This window comes from Pleurodeles waltl, chromosome 10 (genome assembly GCF_031143425.1).
Source record: "Pleurodeles waltl isolate 20211129_DDA chromosome 10, aPleWal1.hap1.20221129, whole genome shotgun sequence".
Classification (NCBI taxonomy): Eukaryota; Metazoa; Chordata; class Amphibia; order Caudata; family Salamandridae; genus Pleurodeles; species Pleurodeles waltl.
The window spans coordinates 1,073,623,328-1,073,647,318 of record NC_090449.1 but is presented as its reverse complement, the minus strand read 5'-3'; the positions used below and the strand labels follow the sequence as shown (position 1 = coordinate 1,073,647,318).

Here is a 23,991-nt window from a genome sequence, read left to right as displayed (position 1 = left end):
TAGAAATGGCGCTAACTCCAATATTTTTTAACGCTGGATCGGTCTAGCGTCAAAATATAAATATGGAGTTTAGTTAGTGCCGCTTTAGTGTCAAAATGAATGAATGCTAAGACAACACTAACCTTCCATAGATATGGGCCTTAGTTTGTGCAGTTTCAGACTCTGCACACGTAGTTTGTACAGTTTCAGACTCTGCACACCTGGATTGTGCAGCTTCAAACTCTGCATCCGTGGGTTGTGTAGTTTCAGACTCTGCACGCATGGTTTGTGCAGTTTCAGGCTCTGACTGCCTGGTTTGTGTAGTTTCAAGCTCTGCCTGCTTGATTTGTGCAGTTTCAGACTCTGCATGCGTGGGTTGTGTAGCTTCAGGCTCTGCATGTGTGGTTTGTGCAGTTTCAGACTCTGCATGCTTGGTTTTGTGTACTTCCAGATTCTAAAATGCGTGGGTTGTGTACTTTCCGACTCTGCATGTGTGGTTTGTGCAGTTTAAGACTCTGCTTGCGTGGTTTATACAGTTTCAGTCTCTGCCTGCCTGGTTTGCACAGTTTCAGGCTCTGCACGGCAGGTGGGTGCAGTTTCAAGCCTTGCACGCCTGGTTTGTGCAGTTTCAGGGTTTGCACTCCTGGTTTGTTCAGTTTCAGGCTCCGCATTTCTGCTTTGTGCAGTTTCAGGCTCTGCATGTGTGGTTTGTGCAGTTTCAGACTCAGCATGCGTGGGTTGTGTACTTTCAGACTCTGCATGTGTGGTTTGTGCAGTTTCAGACTCTGCCTGCCTGGTTTGCACAGTTTCAGACTCTGCACAGCAGGTATGTTCAATTTCAGGCTTTGCATGCCTGGTTTGTTCAGTTTCAGGCTCCGCATGCCTGGTTTGTGCAGTTTCAGGCTCCGCATGCCTGGTTTGTGCAGTTTCAGGCTCTGCATGAGTGGTTTGTGCAGTTTCAGACTCTGCATGCGTGGGTTGTGTACTTTCAGACTCTGCATGCGTGGGTTGTGTACTTTCAGACTCTGCATGCGTGGTTTGTGCAGTTTCAGACTCTGCCTGCGTGGCTTGTGCAGTTTCGGGCTCTGCCTGCGTGGCTTGTGTACTATCAGACTCTGCATGCGTGGTTTGTGCAGTCTCAGACTCTGCCTGCGTGGTTTGTGCAGTTTAAGACTCTGCCTGTGTGGTTTGTGCAGTTTCAGGCTCTACATGCCTGGTTTGTGCAGTTTCAGGCTCTGCATGCAGTGTCAGACTCTGCATGCATGGGTTGTGTACTTTCAGACTCTGCCTGTGTGGTTTGTGCAGTTTCAGACTCTGCATGCGTGGTTTGTGCAGGTTCAAACTCTGCCTGCCTGGTTTGTGCAGTTTCAGGCTTTGCACGCCTGGTTTGTGCAGTTTCAGGCTCCTCATGCCTGGTTTGTGCAGTTTCCTGTTTTTCACCCACGGTTGGGGTAGGGTAAAGCTCCTCACAGCTGATTTGTTTAGTTTCTGGCTCAGCCGACCTATGATGCAGTGCTGTGAGGGTGTGCTAGAAGCTATGATGCGGTGCTGTGACGGTGTGCCAGTAGCTGTGACGCAGTGCTGTGAGGGTGTGGGGGTAGCTATGGTGCAGTGTTGTGGGGGGTAGCTGTGATGCGGAGCTGTGAGGGTGTGCTAGAAGCTATGACGCAGTGCGGTGAGGGCATGCCGGTAGTTATGATGCGGTGCTGTGAGGGTGTGCCGGTAGCTATGACGCAGTGCTGTGAGGGTGTGCCGCTAGCTATGATGAGGTGCCGTGAGGGTGTGCGGGTAGCTATAACGGGGTGGTGCGAGGGTGTGCGGGTAGCTGTGATACAGTGCTGTGAGGGTGTGGGGGTAGCAGTGACGCAGTGCTGTGAGGGTGTGCCGAAAGCTGTGATGCGGTGCTGTGAGGGTGTGCGGGTAGCTATGATGCGGTACTGTGAGGGTGTGCGGGTAGCAGTGATGCGGTGCTGTGAGGGCGTGTAGGTAGCTATGACAAAGTGCTGTGAGGGTGTGCCGCTAGCTATGATGAGGTGCCGTGAGGGTGTGCGGGTAGCTATAACGGGGTGGTGCGAGGGTGTGCGGGTAGCTGTGATACAGTGCTGTGAGGGTGTGGGGGTAGCAGTGACGCAGTGCTGTGAGGGTGTGCCGAAAGCTGTGATGCGGTGCTGTGAGGGTGTACGGGTAGCTATGATGCGGTACTGTGAGGGTGTGCGGGTAGCAGTGATGCGGTGCTGTGAGGGCGTGTAGGTAGCTATGACAAAGTGCTGTGAGGGGGTGCTGGTAGCTCTGCTGCAGAGCTGTGAGGGTGTGCTAGAAGCTATGACACGGTGCTGTAAGGGCATGCCGGTAGCTGTGCTGCGGTGCTGTGAGGGCGTGCCGGTAGCAGTGCTGCGGAGCTGTGAGGCTGTGCCGGTAGCTATGATGTGGTGCTGTGAGGGTGTGCGGGTAGAAGTGATGCGGTGCTGTGAGGGTGTGCGGGTAGAAGTGATGCGGTGCTGTGAAGGCGTGCCGGTAGCAGTGCTGCGGTGCTGTGAGGGTGTGCGGGTAGCAGTGATGCGGTGCTGTGAGGGTGTGCCGGAAGCTGTGATGCGGTGCTGTGAGGGTGTGCGGGTAGCAGTGATGCGGTGCTGTGAGGGCGTGCCGGTAGCTATGACAAAGTGCTGTGAGGGGGTGCTGGTAGCTCTGCTGCAGAGCTGTGAGGGTGTGCTAGAAGCTATGACACGGTGCTGTAAGGGCATGCCGGTAGCTGTGCTGCAGTGCTTTGAGGGCGTGCCGGTAGCAGTGCTGCGGAGCTGTGAGGTTGTGCCGGTAGCTGTGATGTGGTGCTGTGAGGGTGTGCGGGTATAAGTGATGCGGTGCTGTGAGGGCGTACCGGTAGCAGTGCTGCGGTGCTGTGAGGCTGTGCCGGTAGCTGTGATGCGGTGCTGTGAGGGTGTGTGGGTAGAAGTGATGCGGTGCTGTGAGGGCGTGCCGGTAGCTATGACGTGGTGCTGTGAGGGCGTGCCAGTAGCTGTGCTGCGGAGCTGTGAGGGTGTGCTAGACGCTATGACGCGGTGCTGTGAGGGCGTGCGGGTAGATGTGCTGCGTTGCTGTGAGGGTGTGCGGGTAGCAGTGACGCAGTGCTGTGAGGGTGTGCCAGAAGCTGTGATGCGGTGCTGTGAGGGTGTGCGGGTAGCTTTGATGCGTTGCTGTGAGGGTGTGCGGGTAGCAGTGATGTGGTGCTGTGAGGGTGTGTCTGTAGCAGTGACACGGTGTTGTAAGGGTGTGCCGGTAGCTATGACACAGTGCTGTGAGGGTGTGCCGCTAGCTATGATGCAGTGCTGTGAGGGTGTGTCGCTAGCTATGACGAGGTGCTGTGAGGGTAGCTATAACGGGGTGGTGCGAGGGTGTGTGGGTAGCTGTGATGCGGTGCTGTGAGGGTGTGGGGGTAGCTATGATGCAGTGCTGTGAGGGCGTGCTGGTAGCTAGGATGCGGTGCTGTGAGGGCGTGCCGGTAGCTGTGCTGCGGTGCTGTGAGGGTGTGCCAGTATCAGTGCTGCGGTGCTGTGAGGGTGTGCCAGTAGCTACGATGCGGTTCTGTGAGGGTGTGCCGGTAGCTATGATGCAGTGCTGTGAGGGTGTGCCGGTAGCTGTGCTGCGGTGCTGTGAGGCTGTGCCAGTAGCTGTGCTGCGGTGCTGTGAGGATGTGCCGGTAGCTGTGATGTGGTGCTGTGAGGGTGTGCGGGTAGCTATGATGCGGTGCTGTGAGGGTGTGTGGGTAGAAGTGATGCGGTGCTGTGAGGGCGTGCCGGTAGCTATGACGCAGTGCTGTGAGGGCGTGCCGGTAGCTGTGCTGTGGGCTGTGAGGGTGTGCTAGAAGCTATGACGCGGTGCTGTGAGGGTGTGCGGGTAGCTATGATGCAATGCTGTGAGGGAGTGCGGGTAGCAGTGATGTGGTGCTGTGAGGGTGTGTCTGTAGCAGTGACGCGGTGCTGTGAGGGTGTGCCCGTAGCTATGACGCAGTGCTGTGAGGGTGTGCCGCTAGCTATGATGAGGTGCTGTGAGGGTGTGCCGCTAGCTATGATGAGGTGCCGTGAGGGTGTGCGGGTAGCTATAACGGGGTGGTGCGAGGGTGTGCGGGTAGCTGTGAGGGTGTGGGGGTAGCTATGATGTGGTGCTGTGAGGGTGTGCCGGTAGCTAGGATGTGGTGCTGTGAGGGCGTGCTGGTAGCTGTGCTGCGGTTATGTGAGGGTGTGCGGGTAGCAGTGACGCGGTGCTGTGACGGTGTGCCAGTAGCTACGATGCGGTGCTGTAAGGGCATGCCGATAGCTATGATGCGGTGCTGTGAGGCTGTGCCGGTAGCTGTGCTGCGGTGCTGTGAGGGTACGCGGGTAGCAGTGACGTGGTGCTGTGAGGGTGTGCCGGTAGCTGTGCTGCGGTTATGTGAGGGTGTGCGGGTAGCAGTGACGCGGTGCTGTGAGGGCGTGCCGGTAGCTGTGCTGCGGTGCTGTGAGGCTGTGCCAGTAGCTGTGCTGCGGTGCTGTGAGGGTACGCGGGTAGCAGTGACGTGGTGCTGTGAGGGTGTGCCGGTAGCTATGGTGCGTTGCTGTGCAGAATGCAGTGCTCTGAGGGTGTGGCAGCGTATGCATAAGAGTGCTAGCCCTGGGGCTCTGTGTAGTGTGTGCTGTTTGAGAAAGACCAGTTGTAATTCTGACTTGAACAATTGTGTGCAGTGTTGGGTTGAAGCTGTCAATGCCCAGGACATGTTGTTTGGGGTCAAAGACAAGTTTCCCTATTGATGTTGTCCTTGAGGCAGGGACGTTCAACAACCTGCAGCACAAACCCTTCGGCTGCCAGTACACAGCACCACATTATGGAGCATATAAGTGATTGTCTGTGGTTGAGGTACATTTGTGTCCATATGTTAAAGCTGTTTGAACTTGTATTTATGGTTCAATAATGCAACCCTGCATTATTAGGGTGAGGTTTCTAAATAAATGTTGTGAGCTCACACTGCACTACGACAAAGGTTCCATTAAACATATACTTACACACGATTGCAGAGGCTAGGTATAATGCTCACAGAATTCTCTCTGATTAGATGCTCATATTTACAGAAGCTTGAAAGTAAGTTGGAAGATTATTTCCTTTCAAAATAAAATGTTCACAAAAAAATGAAACCAGGAAAAAGAATGTTGTGCCAAACAGCGGTGCAATTTTAGGTACCATTTCTTTAAAGCATCATGTGTTAATGTGTGCTAGTATTTCCAAAAAATACTCATATTGAAAAGTCAGGGTAACCAGTTTCAACAAGATCATGGGAAACATGAAAATAAACAAGCATCGGCAAAGCCAATAGGTCCAACATTGGTTGTCAATCTTTTGGTTTTGTCAATTCAGGTCTTGTTTTGACATGGATTTTGTAAAACGTTGTTGTTCGGAGCTACCAGGCCCTAACTATTGTAACAAACATTGGTGAAAAGCAAAAATGTTTTTGGTATCAAAAACACACACTGCCATAGTAGTTCCTGGCAGTGAACACAACTACTTTGTGGCCGATATGCTCCTTGTGAAAGAGCAGACTATGATCTAAAACAGTGAAGCCGGCCAATAGATGGATATAGAGCGAGACAGAATAAAAAATATAGAGAAAAAAAAGGGATTGGTTAACGCCAGACTTAATTAGGGGCCTAATTCTTAAAGAAAGTCACAAAAGTGTGCCTATGGTATATGTCTTTGCATTAGTGTAGATGTATGTATTTCATTAATTCACAAGAATTTACAGAAGGCCAGGAAATTGTACTCTTAGAATATATTTGTGATCTGTATTTTAGCACAAGCAAATATGTATGTGGTGATCTGCTCACGCGAAAATCTACTGAGCATTTACAAGTTCACTTTCCCTCCGACCAATTTTTTCCCACCTCTGGAAAAAGTTTCACTTCTCCCTTTGCTAGGAGTGAATTAACAACCTTTTCTCAGTGCGGGAAAAGATTACAAAAGAGCTGGTGAAAACCCATAAACATGCAAGTTAGTGGGTTTGCACAGACTCAAAAGGGCATTCCATCCCTGGAAGTAATGCTTACCGCTACCTCCCGCCCCAGAAGTAGATCTGCAGACAGGTGGCAAAATAAGGAAAAAGCTAGTATTCAAACTCTATTTCAGTATTACCTCCTCCACAATCAGAGAAGCTATAATCATTATTGCTGCCATATTTTGTCATCACACTTCATTGCACCAAAGGGTCAAGTAGATTTAAGAAACAACCTGTCCCATGGACAAGTAGGTGTTTTACTAAATTCCACACCCTTGTTGGCAGTTTTCTGTGTGAGCACGGTGTGGTCCTGCTGAGCTGGTTTGGTTTGTGATGTCTCTTGGGTTAGAGTGATATGTGCTTCCCAGCAGTAGTTGCCTATCCTCATACATGAGCTGTCGCCTGCATATGTGATGCTGTGTACACATGGCCCCTTGATAGACACATAGGAGAGGAGCAGGGCGGGAGGGCAGTCAGATAATAAGCGGGAGTGCAGAATTCAGAAATGTGAAATGAGGCCACCACACACGTTTATAACGCGTTGTGTATGTTTCTGAGGGAGGCCTGTCTACTAGTGTCAGAGTATGAGTGTGTGGTTAGTTTCAAATTACTAACTGGGCTTTTCACTTCTAAATCCAAGTAAATATACTGCAGGTTTAACTCCTGCTGCAGCCTTAAGTCAGACACTGTTGAAGGCAGAGAACATGTAACATTATATTTTAGATTGGCCCTGCCCCAGCCCCTCCAGCCTTAGCATGGATCCTGTTTGTAAATCACCTTCTCTCCTGTAAAGTCTTGTACTGGCCCTGCCCCAGCCCCACCAGCTCTAGGAGGGATCGTGAATGTTTGAAAAGCACCTTCTCGTCTACAAAGTCTAGTACTGGCCCTAACCCACCCCCACTAGCCTTAGCATGGATCCTGTTTGTCCTGTAAAGTCTAGTACTGAGCCTGCCCAGCCCCTCCAGCCTTAACATGGATCCTGTTTGTCCTGTAAAGTCTAGTACTGACCCTGCTCCAGCCCCGCCAGCCCTAGCATGGATCCTGTTTGTAAACCTCTCTCTGCCCTGTAAAGTCTAGTACTGACCCTGCCCCAGCCCCTCTAGCCCTAGCATGGATCCTGTTTGTAAACCTCTCTCTGCCCTGTAAAGTCTAGTACTGGACCTACCCCACCCCCACCAGCCCTAGCATGGATCCTGTTTGTGAACCTCTCTCTGCCCCGTAAAGTCTAGCACGGATCCTGCCCCAGCCCCTCCAGCCTTGGAAAAGATCCTGACTTGAAACCACCATTTCCCCCTACAATCTAGCAGCTGTGCTGGCTTCGAAGAGGTATCCTCCGTGGGTGGGACCCGGGAGGCTCTGCCCCCCTCCTGGCCTGCCCCCTCTATACTGCCCCCCACTGGCTGCGCCCCCCTCTCCTCGCAGCCCCGGGCCTCCCCTCCCTCTCCGGGGCAGAGGCCGCCCTCGATGCCCCTCTCCCTCGGAGGGTAATTGTAGCATGCGGGCAGCATATGGCAGAGCGGGGCTACCTGCCGCGGAGCAGCTGGGGAGTGGGGCCGGGATCAAGCGCGCCTTAATGGGCCTGTCTGTCTGTCCTGACACGGTGACTCACCCCGCAGAGGGAGCTCCGTGCCCCGGGGGGCTGGGGCCTGCTTTCAGCCTGCCAGGCTCCGCTGGTGTGTGGTTACTGCCCCCGGCCGCTGCTGGTGTCACGGAAGGGGGGCTGTGCTGCCCTCCTCATGCAGGGACCCCCAGCAGCTCAAGGGAAGCCACAGGGGCTGGGGCAGAGGGAGCCTGGAGATGTGCTGAGAGGCCCTGCCGCTGAGAGGCCAATCCCTCCAACTGACCCAGAGAGACCCAACAACTGTGTGTGCCCCTCTGTGGTGTGCTGACAGACCCTGCCGCTGAGAGGCCAATCCCTCCAACCTGAACACAGAGGCCCAAAACCTGTGTGTGCCCCTCTGTGGTGTGCTGACAGACACTGCCGCTGAGAGGCCAATCCCTCCAACCTGATCACAGAGGCCCAAAAACTGTGTGTGCCCCTCTGTGGTGTGCTGACAGACACTGCCGCTGAGAGGCCAATCCCTCCAACCTGACCACAGAGGCCCAAAAACTGTGTGTGGCCCTCTGTGGTGTGCTGACAGACCCTGCCGCTGAGAGGCCAATCCCTCCAACTGACCCAGAGAGACCCAACAACTGTGTGTGCCCCTCTGTGGTGTGCTGACAGACCCTGCCGCTGAGAGGCCAATCCCTCCAACTGACCCAGACAGACCCAACAACTGTGTGTGCCCCTCTGTGGTGTGCTGACAGACCCTGCCGCTGAGAGGCCAATCCCTCCAACTGACCCAGAGAGACCCAAAAACTGTGTGTGCCCCTCTGTGGTGTGCTGACAGGCCCTGCCGCTGAGAGGCCAATCCCTCCAACCTGAACACAGAGGCCCAAAAACTGTGTGTGGCCCTCTGTGATGTGCTGACAGACCCTGCCGCTGAGAGGCCAATCCCTCCAACTGACCCAGAGAGACCCAACAACTGTGTGTGGCCCTCTGTGATGTGCAGACAGGCCCCGCCGCTGAGAGGCCAATCCCTCTTACCTGACCACAGAGGCCCAAAAACTGAGTGTGGCCTCTGTGATGTGCTGACAGGCCCTGCTGCTGAGAGGCCAATCCCTCCAACCGGCCCAGAGAGACCCAACAACTGTGTGTGGCCCTCTGTGATGTGCTGACAGGCCCTGCCGCTGAGAGGCCAATCCCTCTTACCTGACCACAGAGGCCCAAAAACTGAGTGTGGCCTCTGTGATGTGCTGACAGGCCCTGCTGCTGAGAGGCCAATCCCTCCAACCGGCCCAGAGAGACCCAACAACTGTGTGTGGCCCTCTGTGATGTGCTGACAGGCCCTGCCGCTGAGAGGCCAGTCCCTCCAACTGACCCAGACAGACCCAACAACTGTGTGTGCCCCTCTGTGGTGTGCTGACAGGCCCTGCTGCTGAGAGGCCAATCCCTCCATCCGGCCCAGAGAGACCCAACAACTGTGTGTGGCCCTCTGTGATGTGCTGACAGGCCCCGCCGCTGAGAGGCCAATCCCTCTTACCTGACCACAGAGGCCCAAAAACTGAGTGTGGCCTCTGTGATGTGCTGACAGGCCCTGCCGCTGAGAGGCCAATCCCTCCAACCGGCCCAGAGAGACCAAACAACTGTGTGTGGCCCTCTGTGATGTGCTGACAGGCCCCGCCGCTGAGAGGCCAAACCCTCATACCTGACCACAGAGGCCCAAAAACTGAGTGTGGCCTCTGTGATGTGCTGACAGGCCCTGCTGCTGAGAGGCCAATCCCTCCAACCTGACCACAGAGGCCCAAAAACTGTGTGTGGCCTCTGTGATGTGCTGACAGGCCCTGCTGCTGAGAGGCCAATCCCTCCATCCGGCCCAGAGAGACCCAACAACTGTGTGTGGCCCTCTGTGATGTGCTGACAGGCCCCGCCGCTGAGAGGCCAATCCCTCTTACCTGACCACAGAGGCCCAAAAACTGAGTGTGGCCTCTGTGATGTGCTGACAGGCCCTGCTGCTGAGAGGCCAATCCCTCCAACCGGCCCAGAGAGACCCAACAACTGTGTGTGGCCCTCTGTGATGTGATGACAGGCCCCGCCGCTGAGAGGCCAATCCCTCTTACCTGACCACAGAGGCCCAAAAACTGAGTGTGGCCTCTGTGATGTGCTGACAGGCCCTGCTGCTGAGAGGCCAATCCCTCCAACCTGACCACAGAGGCCCAAAAACTGTGTGTGGCCTCTGTGATGTGCTGACAGGCCCTGCTGCTGAGAGGCCAATCCCTCCATCCGGCCCAGAGAGACCCAACAACTGTGTCTGCCCTCTGTGATGTGCTGACAGGCCCTGCTGCTGAGAGGCCAATCCCTCCATCCGGCCCAGAGAGACCCAAAAACTGTGTGTGGCCTCTGTGATGTGCTGACAGGCCCCGCCACTGAGAGGCCAAACCCTCCAACCGGCCTAGAGAGGCCCAAAAACTGTGTGTGGCCCTCTGTGATGTGCTGACAGGCCCTGCCGCTGAGAGGCCAAACCCTCCAACCGGCCCAGAGAGGCCCAAAAACTGTGTGTGGCCGTCTGTGATGTTCTGACAGGCCCTGCCGCTGAGAGGCCAATCCCTCCAACCTGACCACAGAGGCCCAAATACTGTGCTTGGCCCTCTGTGATGTGCTGACAGGCCCTGACGCTGAGAGGCCAATCACTCCAACCTGACCACAGAGAGGCCTAAAAAATTGTGTGTGGCCCTCTGTGATGTGCTGACAGGCCCTGCTGCTGAGAGGCCAATCCCTCCAACCTGACCACAGAGGCCCAAAAACTGTGTGTGGCCCTCTGTGATGTGCTGACAGGCCCTGCCGCTGAGAGGCCAATCCCTCAAACCTGACCACAGAGGCCCAAAAACTGTGCGTGGCCTCTGTGATGTGCTGACAGGCCCTGCCGCTGAGAGGCCAATCCCTCCAACCGGCCCAGAGAGGCCCAAAACTGTGTGTGGTCTCTGTGATGTGCAGACAGGCCCTGCCGCTGAGAGGCCAATCCCTCCAACCTGACCACAGATGCCCAAAAACTGTGTGTGGCCTCTGTGAAGTGCTGACCGGCCCTGCCTCTGAGAGGCCAATCCCTCCAACCGGCCCAGAGAGGCCCAAAACTGTGTGTGGTCTCTGTGATGTGCTGACAGGCCCTGCCGCTGAGAGGCCAATCCCTCCATCCGTCCCAGAGAGACCCAACAACTGTGTGTGGTCTCTGTGATGTGCAGACAGGCCCTGCCGCTGAGAGGCCAATCCCTCCAACCAACCCAGATAGGCCCCAAAACTGTGTGTGGCCCTCTGTGATTTGCTGACAGGCCCTGCCGCTGAGAGGCCAATCCCTCCATCCGTCCCAGAGAGACCCAACAACTGTGTGTGGTCTCTGTGATGTGCAGACAGGCCCTGCCGCTGAGAGGCCAATCCCTCCAACCGACCCAGATAGGCCCCAAAACTGTGTGTGGCCCTCTGTGATGTGCTGACAGGCCCTGCTGCTGAGAGGCCAATCCCTCCAACCTGATCAGAGAGGCCTAAAAACTGTGTGAGGCCCTCTGTGATGTGCTGACAGACCCTGTTGCTGAGAGGCCAATCACTCCAACCGACCCAGAGAGGCCTAAAAACTGTGTGAGGCCCTCTGTGATGTGCTGACAGGCCCTGCCGCTGAGAGGCCGATTCCCTCCAACCTGACTACAGAAGCCCAAAAACTGTGTGTGCCCTTCTGTGATGTGCTGAAAGGCCCTGCCGCTGAGAGACCAATCCCTCCAACCTGACCACAGAGAGGCCTAAAAACTGTGTGTGGCCTCTGTGATGTGCTGAGAGGCCCTGCCGCTGAGGCCAATCCCTCCAACCGACCCAGAGAGGCCCAAAAACTGTGTGTGGCCCTCTGTGATGTGCTGACAGGCCCTGCCGCTGAGAGGACAATCCCACCAACCTGACCACAGAGGCCCAAAAACTGTGTGTGGCCTCTGTGATGTGCTGACAGGCCCTGCCGCTGAGAGGCCAAACCCTCCAACCGGCCCAGAGAGGCCCAAAAACTGTGTGTGGCCCTCTGTGATGTTCTGACAGGCGCTGCCGCTGAGAGGCCAATCCCTCTTACCTGACCACAGAGGCCCAAAAACTGTGCGTGGCCTCTGTGATGTGCTGACAGGCCCTGCCGCTGAGAGGCCAATCCCTCCAACCGACCCAGAGAGGCCCAAAAACTGTGCGTGGCCTCTGTGATGTGCTGACAGGCCCTGCCGCTGAGAGGCCAATCCCTCTTACCTGACCACAGAGGCCCAAAAACTGAGTGTGGCCTCTGTGATGTGCTGACAGGCCTTGCTGCTGAGAGGCCAATCCCTCCAACCTGACCACAGAGGCCCAAAAACTGTGTGTGGCCTCTGTGATGTGCTGACAGGCCCTGCTGCTGAGAGGCCAATCCCTCCATCCGGCCCAGAGAGACCCAACAACTGTGTGTGGCCTCTGTGATGTGCTGACAGGCCCTGCTGCTGAGAGGCCAATCCCTCCATCCGGCCCAGAGAGACCCAAAAACTGTGTGTGGCCTCTGTGATGTGCTGACAGGCCCCGCCGCTGAGAGGCCAAACCCTCCAACCGGCCTAGAGAGGCCCAAAAACTGTGTGTGGCCCTCTGTGATGTGCTGACAGGCCCTGCCGCTGAGAGGCCAAACCCTCCAACCGGCCCAGAGAGGCCCAAAAACTGTGTGTGGCCCTCTGTGATGTTCTGACAGGCCCTGCCGCTGAGAGGCCAATCCCTCCAACCTGACCACAGAGGCCCAAATACTGTGCTTGGCCCTCTGTGTTGTGCTGACAGGCCCTGACGCTGAGAGGCCAATCACTCCAACCTGACCACAGAGAGACCTACAAAATTGTGTGTGGCCCTCTGTGATGTGCTGACAGGCCCTGCCGCTGAGAGGCCAATCCCTCCAACCTGACCACAGAGGCCCAAATACTGTGCTTGGCCCTCTGTGATGTGCTGACAGGCCCTGACGCTGAGAGGCCTATCACTCCAACCTGACCACAGAGAGGCCTAAAAAATTGTGTGTGGCCCACTGTGATGTGCTGACAGGCCCTGCTGCTGAGAGGCCAATCCCTCCAACCTGACCACAAAGGCCCAAAAACTGTGTGTGGCCCTCTGTGATGTGCTGACAGGCCCTGCCGCTGAGAGGCCAATCCCTCCAACCTGACCACAGATGCCCAAAAACTGTGTGTGGCCTCTGTGATGTGCTGACAGGCCCTGCCGCTGAGAGGCCAATCCCTCCAACCGGCCCAGAGAGGCCCAAAATTGTGTGTGGTCTCTGTGATGTGCAGACAGGCCCTGCCGCTGAGAGGCCAATCCCTCCAACCTGACCACAGATGCCCAAAAACTGTGTGTGGCCTCTGTGAAGTGCTGACAGGCCCTGCCTCTGAGAGGCCAATCCCTCCAACCGGCCCAGAGAGGCCCAAAACTGTGTGTGGTCTCTGTGATGTGCGGACAGGCCCTGCCGCTGAGAGGCCAATTCCTCCATCCGTCCCTGAGAGACCCAACAACTGTGTGTGGTCTCTGTGATGTGCAGACAGGCCCTGCCGCTGAGAGGCCAATCCCTCCAACCGACCCAGAGAGGCCCCAAAACTGTGTGTGGCCCTCTGAGATGTGCTGACAGGCCCTGCTGCTGAGAGGCCAATCCCTCCAACCTGATCAGAGAGGCCTAAAAACTGTGTGAGGCCCTCTGTGATGTGCTGACAGGCCCTGCCGCTGAGAGGCCGATTCCCTCCAACCTGACTACAGAAGCCCAAAAACTGTGTGTGCCCTTCTGTGATGTGCTGAAAGGCCCTGCGGCTGAGAGACCAATCCCTCCAACCTGACCACAGAGAGGCCTAAAAACTGTGTGTGGCCTCTGTGATGTGCTGACAGGCCCTGCCGCTGAGGCCAATCCCTCCAACCGACCCAGAGAGGCCCAAAAACTGTGTGTGGCCCTCTGTGATGTGCTGACAGGCCCTGCCGCTGAGAGGACAATCCCACCAACCTGACCACAGAGGCCTAAAAACTGTGTGTGGCCCTCTGTGATGTGCTGACAGGCCCCGCCGCTGAGAGGCCAATCCCTCCAACCTGACCACAGAGGCCCAAAAACTGTATGTGGCCCTCTGTGATGTGCTGACAGTAACTGCCACTGAGAGGCCAATCCCTCCAACCTGACTACAGAGTCCCAAAAACTGTTTGGACCTCTGTGATGTGCTGACAGGCCCTGCCGCTGAGAGGCCAATCTCTCCAACCTGACCACAGAGAGGCCTAAAAAATTGTGTGTGGCCCTCTGTGATGGCTCACAGTCACTGCCGCTGAGAGGCCAATCCCTCCAACCTGACCACAGAGGCCCAAAAACTGTGTGTGGCCTCTCTGATGTGCTGACAGGCCCTGCCGATGAGAGGCCAATCCCTCCAACCTGACCAAAGAGGCCCAAAAACTGTGTGTGGCCCTCTGTGATGTGCTGACAGACCGTGCCGCTGAGAGGCTAAACTCTCCAACCGACCCAGAGAGGCCCAAAAACTGTGTGTGTGGCCTCTGTGATGTGCTGACAGGCCCTGCCGCTGAGAGGCCAATCCCTCCAACCGACCCAGAGAGGCCCAAAAACTGTGTGTGGCCCTCTGTGATGTGCTGACAGGCCCTGCCGCTGAGAGGACAATCCCTCTAACCTGACCACAGAGGCCAAAAACTATATGTGTGGCCTCTGTGATGTGCTGACAGGCCCTGCCGCTGAGAGGCCAATCCCTCCAACCAACCCAGAGAGGCCCAAAAACTGTGCGGCCCTCTGTGATGTGCTGACAGACCCTGCCGCTGAGAGGCCAATCCCTCCAACCGACCCAGAGAGGCACAAAAACTGTGTGTTGCCCTCTGTGATGTGCTGACAGGCCCTGCCGCTGAGAGGCCAATCCCTCCAACCTGAAAACAGAGAGGCCTAAAAAACTATGTGGCCCTCTGTGATGTGCTGACAGGCCCTGCCGCTGTGAGGCCAATCTCTCCAACCTGAACACAGAGGGGCCTAAAAAACTCTGTGTGTGCCCCTATTGATGTGCTGAGAGGTCAATCCCTCCAACCTGACCACAGAGGCCCAAAAACTGTGTGTGTGGCCCTCTGTGATGTGGTGACAGGCCCTGCCGCTAAGAGGCCAATCCCTCAAACCTGACCACAGAGGCCCAAAAACTGTGTGTGGCCTCTGTGATGTGCTGACAGGCCCTGCCGCTGGGAGGCCAATCCCTCAAAACTGACAACAGAGGCCCAAAAACTGTGTGGCCCTCTGTGATGTGCTGACAGGCCCTGCCTCTGAGAGGCCCATCCCTCCAACCGACCCAGAGAGGACCACAAACTGTGTGTGTGGCCCTCTGTGATGTGCTGACAGTCACTACCGCTGAGAGGCCAATCCCTCCAACCGGCCCAGAGAGGCCCAAAAACTGTGTGTGGCCTCTGTGATGTGCTGACAGGCCCTGCCGCTGAGAGGCCAATCCCTCCAACCTGACCAAAGAGGCCCAAAAACTATGTGTGGCCCTCTGTGATGTGCTGACAGACCCTGCCGCTGAGAGGCCATTCCCTCCAACCGGCCCAGAGAGGCCCAAAAACTGTGTGTGTGGCCTCTGTGATGTGCTGACAGGCCCTGTCCCTGAGAGGCCAATCCCTCTAACCTGACCACAGAGGCCCAAAAACTGTGTGTGGCCTCTGTGATGTGCTGACAGGCCTGCCGCTGAGAGGCCAATCCCTCTAACCTGACCACAGAGGCCCAAAACTGTGTGTGTGGCCATCTGTGATGTGCTAACAGACCTGTAACTCTGAGAGGCCAATCCCTCAGACGAGCCCAGAGAGGCCAGAAGAGCTGTGAGTGTGACTCTCAGGGGTTATGGGACCCACAGAGCTGTGAGTGTGACACTCAGGGTTGTGCGGCCCACAGAGCTGTGAGTGTGACACCTGGGGTGTGAGGCCCAAAGAGCTGTGAGTGTGACACTTGGGGTGCGGGGCCCAAAGAGCTGTGAGTGTGATACTCTGGTGTGTGGGGCCCAAAGAGCTGTGAGTGTGACACTCAGGGGTGTGGGGCCCAAAGAGCTGTGAGTGTGACACTCGGGTGCTTGAGGATCAGGGGTGTGGGGCCCAAAGAGCTGTGAGTTTGACACTCGGGTGTCTGAGGACCAGAGAGCTGTGAGTGTGACACTCAGGGTGTGGGGCCCAAAGAACTGTTGGTGTGACACTCAGGGATGTGGGCCCACAGAGCTGTGAGTGTGGCACTTGGGTGTGAGGCCCAGAGAGCTGTGAGTGTGACACTAGGGGTGTGGGGCCCACAGAGCTGTGAGTGTGACACTCGGGTGTCTGAGGCCCAGAGAGCTGTGAGTGTGACACTAGGGATGTGGGGCCCAAAGAGCTGTGAGTGTGACACTCGGGTGTGAGGCCCAAAGAGCTGTGAGTGTAACACTCAGGGGTGTGGGGCCCAACGAGCTGTGGGTATGACACTCGGGTGTGAGGCCCAAAGAGCTGTGAGTGTGACACTCAGGGGTGTGGGGCCCAAAGAGCTGTGAGTGTGACACTCGGGGTGTAGGGCCACAGAGGTGGGAGTGTGACACTCAGGGGTGTGAGGCCCAAAGAGCTGTGAGTGTGACACTCGGGTGTCTGAGGCTTAGGGGTGTAGGGTCCAAAGAGCTGTGGGTGTGACACTCGGGTGTTTGAGGCCCAGAGAGCTGTGAGTGTGACACTCAGGGTGTGGTGCCCAAAGAGCTGTGAGTGTGACACTCAGGGTGTAAGGCCCAAAGAGCTGTGAGTGTGACACTCAGGAGTGTGGGGCCCAAAGAGCTGTGAGTGTGACACTTGGGGTATGGGGCCCAAAGAGCTGTGAGTCTGACACTCGGGTGTGGGGCCCAGAGAGCTGTGAGTCTGACACTCGGGTTGTGGGGCCGTGGGTATGGGGCCCAAAGAGCTGTGAGTGTGACACTCGAGGTGTGGGGCCCAAAGAGCTGTGGGTGTGACACCAGGAGGTGTGAGGCCCAAAGAGCTGTGAGTATGACACTCGGGGTGTGGGGCCCAAAGAGCTGTGAGTGTGACACTCGGGGTGTGGGGCCCAAAGAGCTGTGAGTGTCGCACTTAGGTGTCTGAGGCCCAAAGAGTGATGAGTGTGACACTCGGGGTGTGAGGCCCAAAGACCTCTGAATGTGACACTCGGGTGTCTGAGGCCCAAAGAGCTGTGAGTGTGACACTCGGGGTGAGGTCCAAAGAGCTGTGAGTTTGACATTCAGGGGTGTGGGGCCCACAGAGCTGTGAGTGTGACACTCATGGTGTGGGGCCCACAGAGCTGTGGGTGTGACACTCGGGGTGTGAGGCCCAAAGAGCTGTGAGTGTGACACTCGGGTGTCTGAGGTCCAGGGGTGTGGGGCCCAAAGAGCTATGAGTGTGACACTCATGGGTGTGGGGCCCAAAGAGCTGTGAGTGTCACACTCAGGGGTGTGGGGTCCAAAGTGCTGTGGGTGTGACACTCGGGGTGTGAGGCCAAAAGAGCTGTGAGTGTGACACTCAGGGGTGTGGGGCCCACAGAGCTGTGGGTGTGACACTCGGGGTGTGAGGCCCAAAGAGCTGTGAGTGTGACACTCAGGGGTGTGGGGCCCAAAGAGCTGTGGGTGTGACACTCTGGGTGTGAGGCCAAAAGAGCTGTGATTGTGACACTCAGGGGTGTGGGGCCCAAAGAGCTGTGAGTGTGACACTCTGGGGAGGGTGCTGACAGGCCCAGTCTGTGAGAGGCCCACAGAGCTGTGAGTGTGACACTCGGGCTGTGAGGCCCACAGAGTTGTGAGTGTGACACTCAGGGGTGTGGGGTGACACTCGGGCTGTGAGGCCCACAGAGTTGTGAGTGTGACACTCAGGGGTGTGGGGCCCACAGAGTTGTGAGTGTGACACTCAAGGGTGTGGGGCCCACAGAGTTGTGAGTGTGACACTCAGGGGTGTGGGGCCCACAGAGCTGTGAGTGTGACACTCAGGGAGTGAGGCCTAGAGAGCTGTGAGTGTGATACTTGGGGGTGGGGTGCTGACAGGCCCTGTCTCTGAGAGGCCCACAGAGCTGTGAGTGTGACACTCGGGGGAGTGAGGCCTAGAGAGATGTGAGTGTGATACTTGGGTGGGGGGGGTGCTGACAGGTCCTGACAACGACCCATGCACCGGCTGTGAGGGAGATGCTAAATGGTGTGTACGCTCCAGGTGTACCGACAGGTCTGTACCCCTGAGGTGCAGACTTGGGATGTGTACTGACAGGTCCAGGGCTCCAAGAGGCCAATGAACCTGAAAGGGAGCAGGGCGGTGCATGAGGAATTTAGGAATGTGAGTAAAGTTCCAGTCCCCCTATGCCCGTAGCCAGCGGCTGTGGCTCAGGAGTGTACGGAAAGGCCCAGTACCCCTAGACCCGTACCCAGGGGATGTGACTCAGGAGTGTACGGAAAGGCCCAGGTCCCCTAAGCCCGTACCAGGGCGATGTGACTCAGGACTGCACGGAAAGGCCCATTACTCCTAGACCCGTACCCAAGGGATGCGACAGTACTCCTAGGCCCGTACCCAGGGGATGTGACTCAGGAATGTATGGAAAGGCCCAGTCCCCCTAGGCCCGTACCCAGGGGATGTGACTCAGGAGTGTACGGAAAGGCCCAGTCCTCTTAGGCCCGTACCCAAGGGATGTGACAGTACTCCTAGGTCTGTACCCAGGGGATGTGACAGTACTCCTAGGCCCGTACCCAGGAGATGTGACTCAGGAGTGTACGGAAAGGCCCAGTCTTCTTACGCCCGTACCCAGGGGATGTGACTCAAGAGTTTACGGAAAGGCCCAGTACTCCTATGCCGGTACCCAGGGGATGTGACAGTACTCATAGGCCCGTACCCAGGGGATGTGACTCAGGAATGTATGGAAAGGCCCAGGCCCCCTAGGCCCGTACCCAGGGGATGTGGCTCAGGAGTGAACCGAAAGGCCCAGTACTCCTAGTCCCGTACCCAAGGGATGTGACAGTACTCCTAGGCCTGTACCTAGGGGATGTGACTCAGGAATGTATGGAAAGGCTCAGTCCCACTAGGCCCGTACCTAGGGAATGTGACTCAGGAGTGTACAGAAAGGCCCAGTACTCCCTTAGGACCGCACCCAGCGTATGCTGCAGGGGCTGTGACTGAGTCAGTCAGGCTTTATAATGGATGAACTGATTCATTTATTGAATGGCTTGTTAAACACGGAGCAGCTCATTTTATGGGCGGGCTAGAAGGCTCGCGCGGACCTGTCACGCTAACAAAGGGCCTGGTTTGTTACACCCTCTCTAAATTGGTTATAAGCCGGTAACGGGAACCAGACTGGAGCAGTAAAGGTTACGCAGGAGCGCGCGCAGGCAACGCACGAGGAAGCCTGGGCTCAATCCGTGAAATGATATTCAGCAAGAACTATTTATTAGGTAGTGTATGTGGCCCAGTTCGTTACACTATAGATAGAGGGAGCTTTGGCTCCGCTCAGAAAGATCACACCTTTTCACCCCTTGCGTGTATCATTCCACCTTCCTTTGGGATGCCTGAGGGACTATTTCACCTGTGGGGAGTGAATAATCACACTGACTGTCTCGTTTAATTCTTTGTCTGTAGCAGAAGTGTTGCTGTTTTTTCCAGGTATTGGTAAGGCCAATAGGACAGGCTTTATGTGATAAACAACACTTGTGCACACAACACGTCAGCATGTTTTGGTTTCTCAGTGAGTAACCTACGCTCTGATATAGTGCACCCCACTAAAGCCAAACAGTGACTGGGGTCACTTGAGATGTATGTATGGTGGAGGTGTGGGTGTTTGGCAAGGGGCCAAGGCTAGTGTTTAGGTCTGGCTTGACAACGCAGCTCAGGACCTATTGTTAGCAGTTCTTTGGAACATACATAAGCTGTTTGCCTCCTCCCAGAGGAGTGTTCGGCTCTCTCTCTGCATGTTGTTGGCTTCTTTGGTGACTCACCCAGCTTCCTGTGCAGGGCCTGCTCGGTCATGTGCTAGAGACCCTCAGACACACTTTGAAAACACCCTCAATAACCAAACTTTACATTCGGTGTCTTACTGTTGCATTGTATCCCAGAACACCATCTATGTTGTTTGTTTTGTGACAGCAGTATGGTTTTAGGTCAGGTGCTGGCCAATTGCTGTTTATTTTCACAACATGCACATTATGGGCTTTCTTTTACAGCTTTCAGCCTTGCTCCAATGCTCTATCAGTGTGTCACAAACTTTGCCAAAACTCTCATCTTTTAAACTTTCCCAAGTTTCCAAACTTTACCCAAATTGTTATGGAAGAAGTTGTCTGCAAACAGGATTTTCTGAAGAATAATTTGTACATATTTTTTTCGGTTATTTTTTTTCTTTTAAAAGAGTCTTTTAGCTTAGTTTTTCGCCCGCAGCCCCAGCATTCAAACGTATTCCCCCTTACTTTTATGAACATTTGATAAACTTCATAAACGCTCTGAGATGGCAGAGTTAATAAAAAGTTCTGATGTTGCAGATGAAAATCTTTGGTAAATTTCCATACCACAAACTATAACTATTTGGCAACAAAACCTACACAGCTTCATGAACACTTATGTTCACTGAAACATATATAGTGCTTCCAACATATTTTTCATTTTGGTTTCAAGATTGTCACTCATCATTTGAGAACCATGTGGTTTTTGCTTTTACTTGGTTGGTGCTCTCTTGGCCAAGACCTTTTCATTTTAGTGAACATCTGCATATGGCATTGGACTGCTCGGTTGGGTCATTCACACTTGTCTTCTGCCCGCTACAGAATGCAGCAGGGGGCAATTGGCCATCTCACTTCAGGGACTGACTACTTGACTCTGAGTGACGGCATCCTTCCATTTCACAAGGAGCACATCTGCGCACAAAGTCCTTCCCTTCAGGGCCAGAAACCAACTATTGTGGTAATGTGTGTTATCTGACCCAAAAAATGTTGTTGTTTTTTTCAATTTTTAGTTTTTTTTTATATTTGCAAGGGCCTGTCAACTCTATAGCAAAGTTTTATAAAAAAAAACACGAGGGACAGACATCCCCGAGCGATGGATGTCTGTACTGCGGAACCCTCACTGAAGGTCATTCACTGGACACCCGACCTCCAAGAGAGTCTCACAGGGTTAGGAAGTATTTATGAACCAAAGGAGAATAAACACAGACTAGAGATCTCTGGAAGAATATACTATACATGTCAAAGCACTAGTAGAAGGCACACATCAGTGGATACTAAACACGCAAACATACATGAGTTAACCAAAACCAAGTATTATTGACTGGTTCAACGCAGGCAGCCCCCCTCGCAGGGGACATGTGGGGTACAATACAGGCAAGGTGTGGTTGGGTGAAGAAGTGCAGACAACATCCCCCTTCTTCAGATGAGAGCCCAGGACCAAGAACGGGAAACATCCTTTTTTATGACTTTTTTTTTACGAAAGTCGTGGTTAACGAAAGCGCAACAACGCTTTTTTTAACCACGACTCTGTTTTTTTGTGCCTTAACTACGTATGTTCTGAACAACGAACATGCGTGGTTAAGGTACAAAGAAGGGAGTTGGCGAAGGAGGACGACGCAGGTGACAAGGGGTTGACTAAGGTAAGTGGTGGGTTTAGGTTTTGGGGAGGGGGTGGGGAGTGGGGGTTTTAGGTTTTGGGGTGGGGTTGGGGGGGTGGGGCGTTTTTGGTTTTGGGGAGGTGGTGGGGGTTAGGGGGTTTTAGGTTTTGGGGTGGGGTTGGGGGGGTGGGGTGTTTTTAGTTTTGGGGAGGGGGTGGGGGGTTAGGGGGCTTTAGGTTTTGGGGTGGGGTTGGGGGGGTGGGGCGTTTTTGGTTTTGGGGAGGGGGTGGGGGGTTTTAGGTTTTGGGGTGGGGTTGGGGGGGTGGGTGCGTTTTTGGTTTTGGGGAGGGGGTGGGGGTTAGGGGGTTTTAGGTTTTGGGGTGGGGTTGGGGGGGTGGGGCATTTTTGGTTTTGGGGAGGGGTGGGGCTTAGGGGTTTTTAGGTTTTGGGGTGGGGTTGGGGGGTGGGGTGTTTTTGCTTTTGGGGAGGGGGTGAGGGGCGGGGGGTTTTAGGTTTTGGGGTGGGGTTGGGGGGGTGGGGCGTTTTTGGTTTTGGGGAGGGGGTGGGGGGCTAGGGGGTTTTAGGTTTTGGGGTGGGGTTGGGGGGTGGGGTGAGGAATGTAGGGTGAATGGTGCCTATTAGTAATGGTTTTATCAGGAATGCCTTTACAATGAAATATCGTTGTTAAGGCATTCGTGGTAAAATCATTAGTAGTAAGAACGAGGTCGGTGTTCCGACCTCGTTGTTAAGGTTAGTAGTTGTTTTTAAGTCGGTGTTCCATCGTATAATCACCAAGAACACCTCCCCAGCCTTGTAGACTGTCCTACCCCCTGAGAAACTCACCCACACCCTCAGTAATACAGCACAGAGGGAGTTACCACATTCCCACACCATAACACCACGGAAAGAGGGGGGCGACATGGCAGTCTGACAGGGTGACTTCTAAGTTTGCCAGGTACCCCTGAGCATGCTAACCATAGAGTTGATTCCTAGGCAGTCTCCTCCCTAAGGCTGAGCATGACAGGAAGTGCCTTCCCTTCTCCAAGACCTCCATTTTGTTACCTCAGTGGAGAAGGGATTTTCCAGACCTGAAACGGACACCTGGTCCAGAACACCGAACAGCCTCATCTGACCACAGCATCCATCCAGCGATACACATTCTACACAGCAGTGGATCCCAAGCTGTGGCCGGGGACCCCTGGGGTCTGCAAAGCCTGCTCAGGGGGCCCGCAATTACTTGGGGAATTCAATAATATTAATTGATTAATAAAGTGCATATAAATAAAGAAGCTAAATGTACAATTTCAAAGTTTAAAATGTTCTGCAAGTGTGAAGAAATTGGAAACTGGAGGCTAAACATTAAGTTCTGGGATTGATTTGTGCGCACAGTGTAGGTACACCGTACAGAATAGAGGACAGACGATGACTGGCCTCAACTGAATTTAGAAACACTCCAACTCTCTTGTTAAAATTACAGCTTTGATTTTGTTAGACGTGAGTGTGAGTTAAATACATTATTTCGTCTCTTCTGTATTTGGTTTATGAATGATTGTTTCTGTATTTTTTGTGTATCGTTTAGCAGTTCAATTCATTGAAAATGTTGAGACCGGGGTCCCCAGTTTCCAGTAATAACCCAGTAGGGGTCCGTAATTCCAATAATAATTCAATAGGGGCCCCCAGTATCTTCTAATGATTAAGAAGGGGTCCTCAGAAGTCAAAAAGTTAAGAAGCGCTGGTACACAGGTGTTTCTCCACTGAATTTCCCACTACCTATGAACACACACTTCCAAAAGACCAATGATGCTTTCCCAGCTCTCTGTGCCTTCCACAGATACCAAGAGAGAAACCCGGGCATTCCAGAGTGGACCATCCTCAGACCATACAACGCCTTCTGAAGAGAGCTCAGATCTACACCCTTGCAGGGTCTGACACACAACCATGGAAAAACAAGCATGGACAAAGCCATAAGGCTGGCAGCCATCGTCAGATTGATTTTTTTTGGCAATGTTTGTTTCAAATTGGAATCACACTGTAACTTTAATGTAAACTTCAATCTGTGCTTGGAATTATTAAATATTTTTTTCAGTATCAGGGTTTAAATATCTGATAATTTTTAGCAATTCACATTGATCTGCGACACGTCACGCTTATGCGCAACCACGACTTGACCATACTAGGAGCAAACCTTTGGGTTTGCTGTTGCACATATTCGTGTCATTTTCATCACCTTTTAACTCCAGTATAGGATGGCTTATTATAGAAGCCTTTAGCATACGGATGTATATGTTTCTGTGTGTGCTAACCTTATGGCAGGTTGATGTGAACTACCCTATAATCTGCTGACAGGAGCAATTTTCGCCCCAATATAGGTCCATCCTGACGAGGGAGAGGTCATGGGGCACCCGTGCAGTTCTCCCCTTCACACACCTGGTAGGTGATCCTCTTCAGCCGGGCACCAAGTGGAATCTAAAGGTGTGAGTGAAATCCAGGCTGTAGACTTCTGCACAGCCTGACACTTTGAGAAGGATCCCATTTATAGATCATGGGCGTTCCTTCCAGGATGGAGGTCCAAGCTCCTGGGTCAGCCCATCCCCAGAGCTACACACAACAGAGGCAGGTGGCTTCTGTGGAGGCTGCAAAAGGGACTCCAGTTTGCAGGGTAAGCAGAGTGGTGGTTCAGGGAGGCTCGTCTGCCAGGCTCAGCCACCTCTCCTGAATGGGGCTGCTCACCTCAAATCCATGTCCTGGAGCAGAGCTCCTCGGCTCCTACTGTGATCCATCTTGGTGCAGTGGTGTCCTCTGGTCTGGTTCACTGAGTGGAAACCATTCACAGACCATGACTCAGAAAGGCAGAGAGCGAAGCACGGCCACTGATAGATGCCCCCTATGTGAGGTCCC

The 23,991-nt window shown here is 54.3% G+C and overlaps 1 protein-coding gene across 1 annotated transcript; it reads right to left on the bottom strand.

Moving 5' to 3' along the window:
* Nucleotides 1-395: 395 nt before the first annotated feature.
* Nucleotides 396-1,100, bottom strand: LOC138262486 (uncharacterized). The gene has a single exon (XM_069212379.1). It carries the CDS (start codon nt 1,098-1,100, stop codon nt 396-398), a length of 705 nt encoding a protein of 234 aa, XP_069068480.1.
* Nucleotides 1,101-23,991: the final 22,891 nt, after the last annotated feature.